This window comes from Lactuca virosa, chromosome 1 (assembly GCF_052849685.1).
Source record: "Lactuca virosa cultivar CGN04683 chromosome 1, Lactuca_virosa_CGN04683_v6, whole genome shotgun sequence".
NCBI classification, from domain to species: domain Eukaryota; kingdom Viridiplantae; phylum Streptophyta; class Magnoliopsida; order Asterales; family Asteraceae; genus Lactuca; species Lactuca virosa.
Window position 1 is genome coordinate 288,419,620 of NC_136426.1, and position 18,944 is coordinate 288,438,563.

General features: G+C 36.0%; 2 protein-coding genes across 3 annotated transcripts; both read right to left on the reverse strand.

The window, feature by feature from the left end:
- Window positions 1-573: 573 nt before the first annotated feature.
- LOC145109539 (serine/threonine/tyrosine-protein kinase HT1-like) lies at window positions 574-5,189 on the reverse strand. The gene is made up of 5 exons (XM_079046723.1): window positions 4,965-5,189; window positions 4,773-4,816; window positions 3,613-4,229; window positions 2,435-2,908; window positions 574-1,202 (listed from the first exon to the last, which is right to left on the reverse strand). The coding sequence occupies exons 2-5, from the start codon at window positions 4,804-4,806 to the stop codon at window positions 927-929; spliced, it is 1,401 nt and encodes a 466-aa protein (XP_078902849.1). The 5' UTR covers window positions 4,807-4,816; window positions 4,965-5,189; the 3' UTR covers window positions 574-926.
- A 1,937-nt stretch (window positions 5,190-7,126) lies between these two features.
- Window positions 7,127-13,324, reverse strand: LOC145167018 (Cyclin/Brf1-like TBP-binding protein). Of its 2 annotated transcripts, none has more exons than XM_079086099.1 (18): window positions 13,124-13,324; window positions 12,589-12,673; window positions 12,386-12,467; window positions 12,228-12,300; window positions 12,080-12,153; window positions 11,922-11,998; window positions 11,730-11,786; window positions 11,495-11,607; window positions 11,333-11,415; window positions 11,145-11,231; window positions 10,083-10,163; window positions 9,726-10,017; window positions 9,453-9,580; window positions 8,272-8,352; window positions 8,061-8,186; window positions 7,888-7,977; window positions 7,732-7,785; window positions 7,127-7,458 (listed from the first exon to the last, which is right to left on the reverse strand). In XM_079086099.1, exons 2-18 carry the CDS (start codon window positions 12,651-12,653, stop codon window positions 7,282-7,284), a joined length of 1,740 nt encoding a protein of 579 aa, XP_078942225.1. In that variant the 5' UTR covers window positions 12,654-12,673; window positions 13,124-13,324; the 3' UTR covers window positions 7,127-7,281. The 2 variants fall into 2 exon arrangements, with proteins under 2 accessions (XP_078942225.1, XP_078942232.1); XM_079086106.1 differs by having other exon boundaries at window positions 12,589-12,679.
- Between the last annotated feature and the right edge of the window lie 5,620 nt (window positions 13,325-18,944).

The window sequence follows — 18,944 nt, forward strand, 5'->3', positions numbered from 1 at the left end:
GTGGCAATCTTGTGCATATTGCGGCTCACAAATATACCTATATATATGCATGTATGTTTTGCATATTTTGTGTGCAAAAACTTGAGAGAACATCAAGTGTAGAGTGTCAAGCCAATTGTAATCTTGTGAGTTTTAATAAAATTCTCTAGTTGCAGCCCGTGGATGTAGGATTTGCACCGAATCCGAACCACGTAAAATCCTTGTGTTCTTCTTGCTTTATTTTCGTGAGTTTGTGTGTGTGTGATAGTGTGTTTCCGTTGCGTGTACCCGGTCCGGTTCCTAACACGATCAAGGTCCAGAACTAGAGGAACATAATTCTTAATGTTGATTGTAGAAGAAGGTTTAGATAAATCACCTGACATTATTAAAGAGAATATGAAGGCATGCCAAAAGCACGACGACAGGAGGGAAAAAAAAGCAAGAGATGTCGATAAATGGATCAACTAGGGTTTAGGCTGATTCCATGTTAATCCAATAATTTTCCATGAAAATGTATTGTCTTTCATTAATACATATTTATACCAAAATACATCAGATGGGCCTTTGGCCAACTATACAACATAATATGGGCTACACTAATAACATAAATACAATATAAAGATCTGCTAACACCAAGGAGCAGCAAGAAGAACCAACTTTAGACATGCAACAACTAGCATACCAAAGCAACATTTAAAACACAATAAAGAACAATATACATTTCCACAACCACCATTAGAACAATACTCATATGGTGGTGGTGGTGGTGGAGGTAGTGGCAGGCAGCAACATTGGGCGGCCCTTTACACTTTGATACTTGAATAATCTATATTCAAGATAAATTAGTCCTATAAACATTTTACTGTACAAAATAAAAACCTAATAAAAATGTAAAAAAAAAAATATTGCTCGTTTCTCCAAATAAAAAGACAAAGAAACGAGAAGCTTCACGAGAACCTTGGTTTAGGAATGGGTGAGTTCATATGTCGATGATAAGAATCATGATTTTGCAGCGATTGAGGATGACTCTTTCTTTGATCTGAACTATTTGGGCATTGTAAACCATCCATGTTTCCATCACGAGTGAGTGAAATTTCAAACTCTTGTAAAATCTTCACGACAAGCGAAAAGTTGGGCCTATTTTGTGGATTCGAAGACCAACATAGTTCGATTAAAGTTCTCAATGCCATAGGACAGGTGGTCGGAATAGATGGTCGTAATTTCTGCATTAATCCCAAAAAAGATTTCAAGATCACATAACTTATAGGGAAAATGCAAGAATTTTTCACCATTTATTCGATTTAACCGGTTAACTATTTCTGTAATAATACTTATATTTACCATCTAAAAAACCATGTTTACTGAATATCGAATTTTAGAGGCATGACTTATTTTTACCGTTTTGTCGATATAGCCATTGAACTGTTGATTTTCGATGATTCTTATAATGATATTTCATGATTGAATCGATTAAAAAAATTAATAGCTCAATGGATAAATTAATTAGTGATACGTGTACGTGTGTTTTTCTGTATTTTGCTGTCATACAAAAACCAGGTAACCGGAAGAATGTTATTGATAAGGATAAAAAGAAATATAATGGTTTTATTTCTAAAAATAATTGTTAAAGGGCTAAATCGATACAATGTTGGTAAACACAAATCTTTTATGTATTTTGCCTAAATCTATACTGCATGAGCCTCCCTTCCATCTAATGTGTTTCTGTTGTTTTTAAACTTGAAACATACATTCTTGTTGATTCAAAAGTAGGGGTGTTTGGACATGTGTTTAAACAGATATAGTAATTTAAAGAAACTATAATAATTATTTTTGAGTATTTCACAAAAAATAATTACAATTTTGTTTTTTATACTATTTAGGAACAAAACCATCACTTATAAAGTATCACGTAAGGACTATTCGTACAAAAGCAAACTGTTGATATACTTGTTATTTTTACATTTTATGAATTCAACAGGTTAACAATTTTTTATAGCGACTAAATATACTGTTTTGACTTTTTAACAAATCCATCTTTTCGGCTTACCCCTCATGACAAAATACAAAAAATCATTTCACTCAACTATTCTTCTATGATCATAAAAAAATAAAAAAATAAAAAATAGTTCAATTACTATATTTATAAAATTATGAAATTACATTGTCTTTTTCTATATTTTGACATTTTTAAAAATCGGTTAACCGGGAAAATTGGTGTTCTAGACTGTCGGAAAAAAATATATAATAGTATGATTATTATGGAAAATGGTTAAGTGACTAAAATAATAAAATTATGAAAGTGTACGTCTCATGCTTTTAGACTTTTAGTATTTCATCCGATTTAAAGACATTTTCGTAACTGCTTTGAAATCGCACCTCCAAACACTACCCCCTTAATATGAATTCTTCTGTGTTTTTAACATGAAGAACATAAGTAGCACAATGTAAAAGGTACCTTATGCACGACAGCAAATGCCGCTTGAATCGGGGTCATGTCTTTATAAGGTAGAGCCCCAGCCACCATCTCCCATAAAATGAGTCCAAATCCATACACATCTACCTTCCGATTATACGGCTTCTTTTTAATCATCTCAGGAGCCATCCAACGATAAGTTCCTGGATCATCCACTACCACTTCACAATGCCCCTCCTCACAACCTATCCCAAAATCGGCAATTTTCAATTGAAAATCTTGTGTGAGGAGTATATTTTCAGGCTTCAAGTCCCTATGAATAATCCCTTGCGAATGAACATACTCCATTCCACGAGCAATGTCTAAAGCCATCTTAATAATCTTTTCGAAAGAAAGAATCTCTTTGTCTTTTATGGTTTTGTCCTGAAGATTATGCAAGTATCCCCTCAAGGAACCCTTTGAAAGATACTCGGTGATAATAAAGAAAACCGGTGGTTTTTTACATGCGGCTACGAACTATCATCACCAAAAGGAAACAACATGATTTGAATAATAGCCACTCAATGGTGGGAAAAATGTAAAATTTGATGTAGAATAGATTGAAGAATTGATAGGTATTTATGGATAGTGGGAACATAGTAAATGCTGCATGAGAAAGCATGGAAACTTCAAAATCCACGATGGGGCGCATGTTCCCATGTTTTTGCCATGTTCTCACAGTTCCATAAAATTTGTTGTTCAATTCGGTTTGTTATGGAAGGCTCAAATGTGCATGTATGCAACCTCAGATAAAACTCATTCTAAGAATAAAATATGCAACATTGTAACTGAGAATCAATTATCTCATGAGTGACTCCTTTTAATTGCATATCTGTATATGTAATAATGTTTAATAATCTCACTTTTTTACTTAGGTTCTACAACAATATTTTTTTTTATCAACTTAAGCAACAATATTTCACCTTTTTACAAATTCATGCAACAATATTTCACCTTTTAACCGATTTATGCAACAATGTTTTACTATTTTACTGGGTTTATGCAACAACATTTCACTCTTTTACTAATTCATATCAATTATGCAACTACGTGCCAACCGACAAACACGTTTCTAGTAAAATATTGTATGTATGGTTTTAAATATGAAATGTAGTTGTATATTTCGTATAAAAGAAGTGAAACTGAATATGAAAACCTTCAAAATTTTGGAATTTATATACCTTAACGACATTTTGGTGGCGGAGACGAGATAAAAGAGCGACTTCGCGAACAAATTGATTCTCTAATCGAATTCCTAGTTTTTTATTTTCATCTTCATCTCGCACTTTAATAATTTTAATTGCAACCTCATCCTCCTTATAAACTCCACGATAAATTTGACTATGGGCCCCATGAGCAAATCTAAACCTTAGAAAAAGTTTCGAAAGATCAACCAAACAATTATCATCTATGTCCAAGGAAGTAACTCTTCCTCCAACACATTCAAATAAGTTCGACCACGAGGGTACCCTTTTCCTTATTCTTTTGCCATAAAGCTTCGTTGAATTGAAGCGTTTGAGAGATGGATTACAAATTAAAGGAGACCTCAAGTCAAGCATTGTGTTTCTACGAACTAATGAGTTCCCTTTATAATCGTGTTTGCTTTCTATTCTTTCAGGTTGTGGAGTTGAGAATCGCTTTGCATTAGACCTTGTTTCCCTAAAGGCGTCGATATCTGAAATCTTGGGAGGTGGGCTTAGAGCACCATGCTTGTTCTTATGCGAATTTGTCTCGATACCATTGTCACTAGGTCCTTGGTCTTTATCAAGAAGCTCTTCTGAAGGTCTAGATTGCATACCTGCGATTCGATTTAATGGGATTTAGGCTAATTTGTGAATGTCAAAATCTTGTTCGTGTTAACCATATTCAACTACAAAGCAAACTACCCTAGTCTTCTTCATTAAGGCCATGTTTTTTTTTCTTGTTGTATGGATAAATGATACCATGATTAAAAAATATTTGGGATATTACGGCACCCTTAGGGAATGGAAGTAAAAGATAAAGGAGAGCAAATGTGTACAAATTTATGACTAAAAATGTTTGAGAAAATTGGGTAGAAATTTTGAAGTACAATGCCATGATGAAAAAAAACCCGAAAATACAATGCTTAAATAGAAAGAAATGGAATTAGGATGTTTTAATTCTTATTAGTAACATATATACAACCCTTCAATAATCAGTTTTATTATGTTTAGTATCAAACCGATCATAACCACCATATGTTATCTCATATAGATAAAATGCATGGTGACTTCTAGCTTTGATCAATTCAGCATAAATCAAAGCATTGTATCTCAATCAATTTCATAAATGTAAACAAAACCTGGATCTCAATTCTCACCCAATCTTTCGATTGAAAAAACAGAGATTTTCATCCATCAAAGCCTGAAAATTTCCACACATAATAAAAGGAGTATTTAGCATCATAAATTAAGAAACGACATTGCAAACCTCATTATTAACAAGAGAAATGTGTATATCAAAACAATCATAGATCTACAATATAAAATTAAATAAAGCAACAAGAACTTACAAAAAGGGCATGTGTGATTTGATGTCCTTTAAAAGAACGTGAAACCAAAAACATAAACCTTTCTCTTCTTTTAATGAAAATATTTGTCTCAATCTCTCTTCTTCTCTACCATCAAGAAAAAATTTAGGGTTGGAGAGAAAACAGAGGATGAGAGACAAATTTAAGAATGTACGCAGATTCTTGCTACTTTTATTCAAAATTTATACAGAATTAGAGGAAAACAACAAGAAAATTACAAAGAAATGTTAATAAAAAGGTGTAGAAATGATTTGGGTAGACTTTTGAGGAAGGGGTTCTTGAAATCTTATTTGTGGTCAACGTAAATAAACAACCTCAGATAAGTCGAATCTATGTACTCCCATCCTTTTCATTATATATCAAATTCATATTTTATATAAAAATCACGTTTTAAGAAAGACAATTATTTTAGAATTAAGTTATTTTCTCACAAATCCTTTCCTAATAAAGACAAGATGATAAAAGTATATCTTTTAATGAATGAGATAATTACTTGAGAGGGTAACGAACTTTCAACTTTATTCACGTTTAGTCATTGAATTTTTCCGTGCTTGATTTAACCCTGAATTATTTGAAATTGTTCACATTTTACCCTTATAAGCGGTCATAAGGTAAAATGTGAACAATTTCAAATAATTTATGGGTAAATCAAGCACGAAAAAAGTTTAATGACTAAATGTGAACAAAATTGAAAGTTTGCTACCATTTCAACCTTTATCTTGTAAATGATTCTAAATGTTATTAAGAATAGACACTGAATATGAAGGTTACAAAAGTGAGGATGTTGTAGTAATCATGTGATATACCTTTATTGTGTAAGGTAGAGGAAATAACACTTAGAAATACAATAGAAGCGATTTTAATTACATAGAAATTGAAGAAACAAAGATTGTGGTGGTTTTAGACATATAATTAGGACAGGTAACGGTTTTCACTCTACAAGGTGGAAACAGTCGTTGTAAATCATGCGAGGAAGAGAGAGAACATATGATAAAGAAGCGTGAAAATAATGCAATGTTAAATTTGAATGAGATTTTTCTCTTTACAAGGACACGAGCTTTGATTAGAGCGTGTGGATGCATAAGATCAAGGTTGTAGAGTAGTATATGAGTAGTCTAGGTGCTAGTTGCCTTTACATTGTTTGTGCATTTTGCCTAGTTTTCACTGTTTTTACTTTCAACTTGTATTGTCGATACTTTTCTTCCTAATTATTACTTGTATCTATCTTTTCTATTTGTATGTTGGTTATATATGTACCTTCTCACCATGCTCCCTTTGATTTTCGATCTATTTCTCGTTTTATTGCTCGTATATGTGTATTTTTGCCTTTGTGAAACTCCACTAATTATGTCTTCTTTGTGGGTTAGCGTTTCATTTATACGTGACTAAAGAAACTTTAGTTAAAAGTTTATCTTATTGACTGATTAAAGTAATGAACTACAACATGCTTATGTGATCCTTACAAACACAACACAAAGCAAAATAAACTAAAGGATGATTACAAAAATGGATAATGACTTGAAAAGGTAACAAATTTTCAACTAATTAATATTTAGTTACTCATGAATTATTTGAAATATTCACATTTTACCCTTATGACTGGCTTGCAACCGGCATAAGGGTAGAATGTGAACAATTTCAAATAATTCGGGAGTAAATCAAACACACATAAAAAAATAAAAAATCAGTGATTAAATATAAACAAAGTTGAAAATTCATTACCCTCTCAAGTCATTATCCCTTAATTATTAAACTACATCCATAAGGTTTGTTCTTAATCTTCACTAATACTAAAAATCTTAAATGCTATATTTGTTTGTATACAAGTAATACCTTAGGTGATACTAATACCATCTACACCGGTTTGTAACGAACTAGTTTTTCAATTGTCTAATCATCTATTTGTAGTTGTGTGCAATAACAATACTTTTTCAAAATTATCTCACTTACAAAACGACTTCTTTAACTAACATCTTTTTATTTATAATTATTAAATTAAATATCCGTTAAAATAGCTTTTATTATTACAATTAATAAAAATCTAAGAACATATTCAATTTTTGTTGTTCGATTTGTAAGTGAGATAATTTTGAAACCTCCAATTCCACAAACAAATTTCATCATTTTCAAAAACATTATGCGAATTGAAAAACTAAAACAATAAAATTTTCATAATTTACACCTCAAAAATGCCTCTACACAATGTTAATGTTGCCTATAAAAAATATAATTAAAACCAAAAAAAAAAAAAAAAAAAAAAAAAAAAAAACTTGTATAGCTCAAGTAATTGATGTTATGATCAATACTCTTCATCATTATACTCATTACCATCATAATCATACTCATAACCACTCATTTCCTGTTCATAATTCCATTCATCATTATTATCTTCTTCTCCCTCCCCATCATCTCCCTTCCCTAATTCTTCCCCCTTCCCATCCTCCTCATCCTCAACACGCTTCTTTTTTGGACTCGGCTGCAACAACACATCAAATTTTTTTTTATATATAAAAAAAAAAGAAAAAATAAAAGAAAAACAATCTTTGATAGTTGTTGAGATTTGACTAAGTCAAGTTCTCATTAAGACCCAGATAGATGCATATCAAACAGTCTGAATCTGACCTAACCCAGTAAGAGGTAAGAATATCAAACGGCCACTATGTTCTAACTTTCACAAAAAGCTCATTTTAGTTTTTACATAGGGAGAAATGCTAACATGAGCCACTTTCAATTAGAAGAAATAGATTACCTCATCATCAAAGAGACTATTCATTGCATCATAATTGATTTTTGAACTTAGCTTCTGCAACAATATTTATAGGTGAAAAGAAATGTAAGTATGTTGCTATTATTTGGTATTTCCAAAATTACCCTCATACATATATCAATATAAAAAGAACAAAACCTTCTTGGTGAAAAGTTGACTAGCAGCTTCTGCAGCAGATTGGGCAGGCTTAGCATTCTTAGCTTCCAATGCTCGTCTTTTTTTGTCTTTCTGGTTTCACATTAAACAATAATTCATGAATATTACAAGAAAAATACCATTTATAAAAAAAAAAAAAAAAAAAAAAAAGTTACCTCTCTTTTGCTAGCAACAGCTTCAGCTGCAGCAGCAGCAAGTACTTGTGCTTCCCGAATTTCCTCTGAAGTTCCTGTATAAAGCTTACGTGCAGCTGCAGCTGCAGCTTCTTTAGCAGCTTGCTCCTAAAAAAAATATATTATTAATATTATTTCTTTTTTAATTTTTAAGATAATTATTTAATTAATTGGTTTTAATTTTGAATTTCACCTGCATGTACTCTTTGTTCATCTGTTCCCATATTATCTTCTTAAACCGGCTTTCTTCCTCATTGTTAAGGTAGCAGCTCACCTACACCATACAAAAATGGTTAAATTACAAGAATAGTCCCTGTGCTTTACACAAAATCGCAAGTATGGTCCGTTTTTTTAAATCTTTCCAGTTTCTTCCAGGTAAAATGACTTTTTTTAACTTTTTTTATTTCACAATATGTAAATTTTTTAATAAAGTCCTAAATGTTTTTTTGAACAGAAAAGTCCCGATTATTTAACATTTTGCCCAAATGAACAAAAGGGAAATTGTCAGAAAAGTCACAATATTTTCGGAAAAGTTTCACTTTAGTCCCAAAAAGAAAAATTGAACAGAAAAGTCCCAATTATTTGATTTTACACGATAATATGTCATTTCCTGTTAAAAGAAAAAAAAAAGGACTTTTTTGTTAACTTTAGCCAAAATGAAATAATCGGGACTTTTATGTTCAAAATAAAATTTTAGGACTAAAGTGAAACTTTTTCCGAAAATATTAGGACTTTTCTGACAATTTCCCTTAACGAAAAAGTCATTTTTTTTAGTTTTAACAGGAAATGACAGATTATGTGATTTTCCCAAAATAATGGGACTTTTCTGTTCAAAATTTTTTATTTAGGACTTTATCGAAAATTTTCCCAAAATAATGAGACTTTTCTGCATAAAACCCAAAATTTTGATAAAGTCCTAAAAAAAAATTGAACAGAAAAGTCTCATTATTTTGGGAAAATCACATAATCTGTCATTTCCTGTTAAAACTAAAAAAAATGACTTTTTCGTTAATTTTGGGCAAAATGTTAAATAATCGGGAGTTTGGGACTTTTCTGTTCAAAAAAAAAATTAGGACATTATCAAAAAATTTCCCAAAATAATAAGACTTTTCTGCATAAAACCTTTTTTTATTACACAATCATAATTTTTGGTGGGGTGAATAAAAAATATAAAGGATATTAGACAAGGGCAACAGAGTCTTTTTACATAGGTCAGGGACTATATCCGCAACAGAAATGGAACTTAAGGACAAATTTGGGAAGATTTCAAAATATGGACCAAACTTGCAAAATTTCATGTAAAGTCAGGTAAAAATAAGAAATAAAAAAAGGTTTAGATTGAGGACACTGAATGTGAAAATCTTAAAAAGTCACCTCAGAATCATCAATATCAGAAAGGGTATCTGTTTCATCAACAGAAGCAGCAGGGGCAGGATCATCTTTTTGGCTTTCAGAAGTCTCTTGAGTGTCTCCAACATTCTCCACTTTTCCAAGGCTGGGAGCTGATGTCATTAAGTCAAAGAAACAGATCACTACGAAAATTTAAAATTTTCTCATCTGTGTAAAAAGACATAAACGCCCTCCTCATCTTCATCATCAAAAACAGAAATGAAAACAAAAAGAAGAAAGAGAATACAACTAACTCACAAGCACATTGGGCCTCCTCTGTTAAGGAGCCTTTATCATTTTCATCCACAGATTGATTATTAGCTAATCTTTCCATTTCTGCCCTTTGAAAAGCTGGAGGCTCTGAACCATAAAGTCCACCACAAAACTCCAAATAACAATCTTTACAAAGCCCAAAACCTGATTGAACTGCATTGCTTTTATGCTGACAAACAACTTCTGTCAATCCAGGCATCTTTAACTCCTTAGAACTCTGTTTGCATGATTGCATTTCCTTCTCATACTCCTTTGCTTTATTAGTAAACTCATCAATCTATTTAAAAAAAAAAAGTTAAAAAATTACAAGATGATAAATTATGAAGATACAAGAAAACTCACAGATAAACTCCCAGCTTCTGTATTTTCAAACTCAATCAATCGCTTTTGCAATGTTGCTTCACATATATGCACAGTTTTAACCTGAAAATAATACAAGTATAAAGAAATGAGTTAGAAACTTTTCAATCATGAACTTGATAAGTAAATAATGTCACCCATAGTCTTATATTGACAAAAAAAAAAAAAAAAAAAAAAGAGTAAATTACACGAATGGTCCCTATGGTTTTGGGTAATTTGCACGTTTGGTCCTTCACTTCTTTTTTTAACTCGGAAGGTCTCTACAGTTTGTTTTTGTTGCGTGTTTGGTCCCTGTCTTTACCTAAAAAGACTATTTTGCCCTTGATTTTTTAATTTATTTAAATAAACACACCCCAACCCCAACCCCATTTCCACCTTACCTTACATACCCCACTTTATTTAAATAAATTAAAGAGTAAATTACACGAATGGTCCCTATGGTTTGGGGTAATTTGCATGTTTGGTCCCTAACTTATTTTTTTCAAGCGGAAAGTCCCTACTGTTTGTTTTTGTTACGCGCTTGGTCCCTACTGTTTGTTTTTGTTACGCGTTTGGTCCATGTTTTACCTAAAAAGACTATTATTTAAATAGGGAAAAATGATGGGGTAGGTAAGGTAAGGTGAGAGGGTGGGGTTGGGGGTGTGTTTATTTAAATAAATGAAAAAATCAAGGGCAAAATAGTCTTTTTAGGTAAAGACAGGGACCAAACGCGTAACAAAAACAAACATTAGGGACCTTCCGAGTTAAAAAAATAAGTTAGGGACCAAACGCGCAAATTACCCTAAACCATAGGGACCATTCGTGTAATTTACTGTAAATTAAAAAATCAAGGGCAAAATAGTCTTTTTAGGTAAGACAGAGACCAAACGCGCAACAAAAACAAATTGTAGGGACCTTCCGAGTTAAAAAAGTAAGTTAAGGACCAAAGGTGCAAATTACCCAAAACCATAGGGATCATTCGTGTAATTTACTCAAAAAAAAAAGTAATTAAATTGTATATGCAAGTTTACTATTGACATAGTTTTAGATATAAGTCATACGTACAACATCTGCTCTTGAAAAATTATGCCCATGTAATACAGAAGACACGTATATAGCTGCTGCACATATCCCACTAGGTTTTCTCCCTGTCTGTAAAATATACAAAATATAAAAATAAGTTTATGTACAAAATATAAAAATAATAATAGTATTCAATAAAGTTTTAGAAAAGGTAAAAAAAACAAACAAACCTGAATCCAGTCTCTTTTCATGCTAACTGCAAGGTGTAATGCAGTGTTCAAAACTTGCTTACTTCCATCTCCTTTAATTAGTCCTATAATATTAATTGCAAACATGAACATAAAAAGTTTTGGAATTTCTTAAGAGATAAATATATGAGAATTAAGTCTTACCACTTGTATATCTATGCATAAAAAGACTAGGGTCAACTGGTTTTTGAACAAAAGGATGATCTTGGAGGCTTAACAATTTGCAAAGTAGTAAATAAACAGTTCCCAATTCATACCTAAAAAAAGAAATGATAAATTACAATTTACAATTTACAATTTACAACAACTTCAGATTAATTTGAAATAAGATTTAACAGATATTAAATAGTTGAAAGGAAGATGTGATATGATCTCTTACACACTAACACCCAATTCACTGGAAAATTCAATAAGCAGAAATGGTTTCTCTTTTTCCCTGTTTATTATAAAACATATTAACAACCATTGTAAGATTAACACAACCATATTTTGTATATATATATATATATATATATATATATATGATTTAAAGATTATAAAAAGTAAAAAGTAAAAAGTAAAAACCACTGACCTACAGGCAACATAAAGGCAAGCAGCTGCAACTTGATTTGTTCTACGCCCTCTTGTAAAACCACGTTCAACAGCTATCTACAATTTATAAAGTAATCATAAAAAATAAGCTATATTAAAGATTCAAGTGAGAAATATATTGAAATTTGAAGCACAAACCTCATAATATTTGGTGGCATGTGTGACATTGCTAATCCCATATTTGTCTATCAGCTCATATATTATCACATTCCCTGAAAAAAATTGTTGCAATTTCTTTGTGATTGAATATGGATGGATTATGACACAATATAGAATCATAGTGTACCTTTCTCCAAGGTTCTTCTGTGTGACTCTGAACAAGCACTTCCCATTTTGACAAGGTTTCCTGCAAGATGAGCCTGCAATTATGCATACAAGTCATTGTCATGATACTAAAATTGTTAAATTGTATAAAGTTTCTGTAAATTAGGTCACAAAACTTACCCCTCCTCCTGCATCTTTAACAAAAGTGACATCTTCTGTGTATAGATCTTGAGATACTACTTTCCCACAATCAACACAACATCTGAACGTAAAACAACAGAATGAGGGCACTGAGTGAAATGATAATGGTGATTTATAGCATAAACCTTGTAGTGTAAGTTATGGATAGAAAGTGAAGAGAAATATGTGTCAAAAAGACTTACACGCTTCCTGTGGTATAATCACGATGTGTCTCACTGTTTTTTGCACAATGAGGACACCAAGTCATCTCTTTCCCTTAGGAAGTATCTGTTACTAACACAAAAATGAATGATTAATAGGCCATATTTGATCCCACATAGTTAATTATGTACTAAGTTGTACACTCAAAATTACAGGAACTTTAAAATCATATCAAGATACATAACATATATAATTGCAGATGCACTTAAAAAAATCTGATACAGAACAGAGAAAGTGTAGAATGTATGTATACGTACAGATGTTTGTAACTAGCAAATTATTGAAACTGGAACTTTGGTTTAACTGTACAGATTTTTCGAGATTATGTATCAGAAAAATAGTGCAGCCCAAATTCGAGCTATGTAGCTGTATAGAACTGATGCTCTGTAGTTGTATAGAACCAATTTCGATATTTTTTTAAGGTTTTTATTAGAAACAAATTGGCAAACATTAATGCTCTTTAGATGTACATAAAAAACTCAATGGTTTATCACGAAAAGGAAAATTTTGGCTGACCTCGAGGTTGTGTAGTCTTCAATTTCGAGCTCCTGTTTATCCTTGATCGATTTCTTGACTGCCTAACCTTGATGCTCCTTTTCTTTATACAGAAAACCCGAACTTCGTTCTTGAATTTGAAGCTTATGGCGTTTGAAATTATGCCCTGCGATGGTTTTCTTGGGTTGAAGGGAGGAATCAGTTTTAGGGTTTACAGTTTCAAAGAATAGACTTTTATGGCCACTTTTGCAATTCTATTCTTTTAAACTAAAATTAAATTATATAAAAAATAATCAAGTTGGCGCATATTGGTTGTTCCGGACTTTTGAATCTTCTGAAACATCTATCCATGCGCGCACGAGCAAACACGACTTTTTACTCCCTTGTCAAATTCTAATAAAGTGTCTTTCCTTTTCTCTTGGTTCCGGTTGAGGTTGAATCTCTACGTGCTTCAATTTCGGATTGAGAGTGAGTTTGGAATTGGCTTTGGGTTTGAGATTGGAATTGAGAGTCGGGAAGATTGTCAAATGAGTTGAAGTCATTTTCTGGTTGGGAATGCACTTGAGATTGAAACTGGAACTAGGGTTGGGATTGAGATTGAGATTGGAATTGAGATTGTGATTGAATAGGATATAGAGTGTAGTATGCACCGAGATAACGGTAACTATGATGTGAATAAATAGGGCAATCAATTTGATTTTGGAAGAAAGTAGGTGATGAATGGTTTGAAGTGGTTGTGTTATGGGTATTTTCTTGTTTCTTCTTTGGAGTTTTTGGGTTAGTGGGGAATTAGAGGAAGCCATATTTTCAACAAAATAAGGAGAGTGTTTGAGTGAAAAATTAACGGTTGTTGTGTGTTATAAAAATAGATTGTTGTTGGTATTTATAATGGTTGAAAAGGTATATTTTTGAAAAAAAAAAAGGCATAAAATTTGAAGTTCCAAATGAAGTCTCTTTCTTAGTCATCAGAACAAACCTATAACACCTGTTATCATGTAGCACCTGGTTCCTGGTATGTATTTTTTATTTAAGAGTTTTGCATTTTGGCCTGGGACTCGGCGAGTTGGTGGCCCAACTCGTCGAGTAGAACCGGTTTAGACTCAGGGTTTAAATGGTGGACTCGTCGAGTCGGCGGTCAGACTTGGCGAGTAGACTCTGACTGGACAAAACCCTAATTTAAGGGTTTGCACCCTATTTAAACATCTCATTCAGCCACCCTTCGTCCCATTTGCTCCCAGAAGACCCCCCATAACAAACCCTAATCGTGTGAGTGAAGATCTAAGGCTTTTGAGTGATTTTGGTGCTTTTGTGATCTAAGAAAGGAAGGAAAAGCTTGAAGAAACAAGAAGATGCTAGAGGGATCCGAGTTTGAGCATCTTCCACAGTCCATTTGAGGTATAAAGCTTATACCTTGCTCATTATTATCATAGATCTATTCTTGAAGGAAGTTAGGGCTTCTAAGAGCCATTTTGGCAACCAACCATGATTGCAAGCATGGTTGGGGGCTAGGGTTTCGGATTCAGGGTTCTTGAAGGACCCTAAGGCAGAAAGCAACTGTTTTAGAACCCATGGAAAGCCTCATGCATGTTGGGAGTCCCTTTTTGAGCCATTTGGGCTCATTCTTCCATGCATGCACGTAAAGTTTGTAACTTTACGTGCTAGAACGAGTTTAGGGACCTAGATCCACCTTTTGATCAAGGGTTGTACGCCAGAAATCGAAGAAATGGACTTGGATAGTATAGACTTGACGAGTCGTTCTTGGGACTCGGCGAGTCGGTGCGCTTTCGACCACCCCAAACCCTTCTGTGATGGTCAGTTGTTAGAGAAGGGAGTCCCATAGCTGTTTAGACGTGTTGGGAGACCTGGAGTTCATGGGACTCGACGAGTGCTAGAACAGACTCGGCGAGTCCAAGGCAATCTCCCAATATTTGAAGATGAACTCGACGAGTTGTTCATACAACTCGGCGAGTCAAGGCAGAACTAGTTCATCTGATGAAGGTGAACTCAACTAGTTGTTCATACAACTCGTCGAGTCGGATGAAGGACCATTCGATGTTCGTATAGGAGGGAACTCGTCGAGTCATCGCCAAACTCGACGAGTAGAGGCGTGGATTGAGGACAGTTGAAAGGACAGGGACTCGACGAGTTGGCGGCCTAACTCGGCGAGTCAGGTCAACTGGAAGTTGACTTTGACTTCGGCTTTGACTTGGTCAGGGGTAAAATAGTCATCTTACCCTAAGAGTAGTTATCAGACTCTGATTGAGTGTTTTGTGGGATTTATAGCCGGAGGATTTCCAGAGCAGAAGCAGCAGACAGAGAGTTCCCGCACAGATCAGCAACTACTACTACGAGGTGAGTTACCTTCCAGTAGGGGTGGGTCTACGGCCACAATGTCGGCCCACCAACAGGGGTAATTGGTAGATGATTGCCTTTGTGATAATTATCTTGGTATGTGTAACATCCCAAAAATACGACCTAAAATTTTATGTTTAAATATTACTAAAAACCATCTCATCAAATGTCATACATACTAAGAACCATAAAATGAGTAACTCAAAAGTCATGTGACTGTGTCAAAACAAATACTGTGTCAATCATATCATAATATCTGAATAAAACTCCCAGGATAAAACTGAGACTGTGGTGTGTGTCATGCCATCATCCCGAGCTCTTCCCTTTACTTGCGGAAGTACCTGAAACCAAAACTGAAAACTGTAAGCACGAAGCTTAGTGAGCTCCCCCAAACTACCGCATACCATACAAAAGTATAAGCACATACTGGGCCTTGCCCACTGCATCGGACCGAGGTCCGGACTAACTGCATCGGACCGAAGTCCGGAACTAACCAGGGTCTTGCCCTCTGTATCGGACCGAAGTCCGGAAACTGCATCGGACCTAACCAGGGCCTTGCCCTCTGCATCGGACCGAAGTCCGAAACTAACCAGGGCCTTGCCCTCTGCATCGGACCGAAGTCCGGAAACTGCATCGGACCGAAGTCCGGAACTAACCAGGGCCTTGCCCTCTGCATCGGACCGAAGTCCGGAAACTGCATCGGACCGAAGTCCGGAACTAACCAGGGCCTTGCCCTCTGCATCGGACCGAAGTCCGGAAACTGCATCGGACCGAAGTCCGAAACTAACTGAACATAGCATAGCATAATCACAACTACTGGCATAAACACATATACTGCATACTGCATCGGACCGAAGTCCGGAATACATAACACAAAATCATGCTTGAATCACAAAGACATCAAGCACACTGAACTACTGCATCAGACCAAAGTCTGGAACTACTGCTAACTAAACGGGTCGGCATTGTGGTCGTAGACCCGTTCCTACTGGAAGGTAACTCACCTCGTGATGCTGACGGCTGAACTCCTGAATGAGAAATCCCTGACTGCTGCTCCGGCTGCTTCTCGACTATCAAAGGTAATAAAATACTAAATCAGAATAGGGATTCTCCTATGGGTAAAATGACCATTCTACCCCTGCTATGGCATGGGTCACAACATGGCCCAAACCCTCAATTCCTTCCAAGTCCATCCTTGGCCCCATTATAGGCCCACTAATGGCCCAATTTGCTATATTGGGGCCAAAGCCCTTTATTGGTCCTTACTCAAGTCCAATACTAAATCTTTGGTCCTTAGCAACTGAATTCTGATGGACCATTAAGGCCCAAGGACCCTAAGTCTGAAACTCAGCCCACACCGAGGCCCAAAACACTCGAAGCCCAAACTGGCAGCGTACGCGGGGCGTACACCATACGCTGAGCGTACTGGCTGCTGGCTTGTACGCGGCGCGTACCTCCTTGTACGCCCAACGTACAGCCCTGTTAAGCCAAAATCTCATAAAGTGCTTGATAATCCGATCCAGAAGCTACAAATCCAGATCCTAAGCTTGTTCCACGTCTTAAGCCATAAAGTTGCTTACTTGATGGCTTACAAGTCTCATAAAGGCTCAAACTTCCATAAATAACATTCTACTTCCATGGAGCTAACTAGATCTCATGCATGGTTCCATATAAGCCACAAAGATTGCAACTTTATTGCTAGGAAGATGTTTCTGAGCCTTAAGGATGGCAATCCAAACTCCAAAACCGACTTACAAGATCAAGACTCAACCTTTGGACTAAAAAGGTCCAAACTTCCATAACCTAGATCTAGAAGGAAAGAGGAAGAAAGTTCAGAACTTTATACCTTCCTTTGCTGACCAAGAGGGTGCTAAGTCCAGATCCCTGAGCTCAAGCTTCTTCTCCAACTTCTTCCCTTCCTTCTACACTACTTCCTTTCCTTAAAACACTCACAAAAGCTTCTTCACACACAAAGAGAGGATAAGAACGAATTAGGGTTTTCTTGAGAGTGAGGAGGCTGATGGGAAAACAGGGAAGGAGGCTATAATGGGGTTTATATAGCCTTAAACCCCTAAAATTAGGGTTTTTCCCCTGGCCGCGTACGCTGGGCGTACCATAGGGTACGCTGCGCGTACGCTTCTCCTCCCCGCGTTTCATTTAATCGCTACGCCCAGCGTACAACGGGTTTACGCCCCGCGTACGGCTTATGGGCAGACTATGGCTCGGCCCAAAACAAAGAGGCCCAATCCCATGTACAATTCTATTATAGCCCAACATAAAACTTGAGAATCTAAATAAATTTATACCTCGGAAGAGGATCGTTACAAATCTCCCCCACTTGAATCAGACTTCGTCCTCGAAGTCTGTTGCTACTGAATCTGAAAACAATTTCGGGTAATGCTCAAACATCTCCTCCTCAGATTCCCACGTCCACTCTGAACCCTTTCGGTGCTGCCACTGCACCTTCACTAGCTGAACTACCTTGTTCCTCAAGGTCTTTGTCTTCCGGTCCAAAATCACGACCGGTCTCTCAATGTAATTCAGGCTGCTATCAACCTGAATGTCTTCCAAGGGTACAACCGCTGACTCGTCCACTAAACACTTCCGTAACTGGGAAACATGGAAGGTGTTGTGGATCTGGCTGAGCTCTGCCGGAAGATCCAACCGATAAGCAACACGACCCACCCGGGCCAAAACCCTAAAAGGACCGATGAACCTGGGGCCCAGCTTGCCCATCTTTCGGAATCTGATGACACCCTTCCAGGGTGATACCTTCAGGAGGACCATGTCACCCACCTGAAACTCCCAAGTCTGAACGCCTCCTGTCGGCGTAACTCTTCTGCCGACTCTGCGCAGTCTGCAGTCTACTACGAACCTGCTGGATCAACTATGTCGTCTTGAGCACCACTTTGGTGCTCCCAATGACACGCTGACCGACCTCGCCCCAACAAATCGGGGTCCTGCACTTCCTCCCATAGAGCATCTCGAAAGGAGGGCGGTCAATACTCGCATGATAACTGTTGTTATACGAAAATTCCGCTAACGGAAGATACGTATCCCAACTGCCACCGAAATCTAGAACACATGCCCGGAGCATGTCCTCGAGAGTCTGAATCGTCCTCTCGCTCTGCCCGTCCGTCTGAGGGTGGAAAGCGGTGTTGAAATGGAGACGAGTTCCCATCTCGTCGTGAAACCGCTTCCAGAATCTGGAAGTAAAACGGACGTCTCGGTCTGACACCACTGAAACAGGCACTCCATGCCGTGCCACAACCTCTCGCACATAAATATCGGCTAGCTTCTCCGCCGATATGCTCTCCTAGATCGGTATAAAATGAGCACTCTTCGTCAACCGATCCACAATAACCCAAATCAAATCCACTCCACGTGCGGTCCTGGGAAGCTTAGTGATGAAGTCCATGGTGATGTCTTCCCATTTCCACACTGGAATGTCTAACGGCTGCATCTTGCCGTGAGGCCTCTGGTGCTCTGC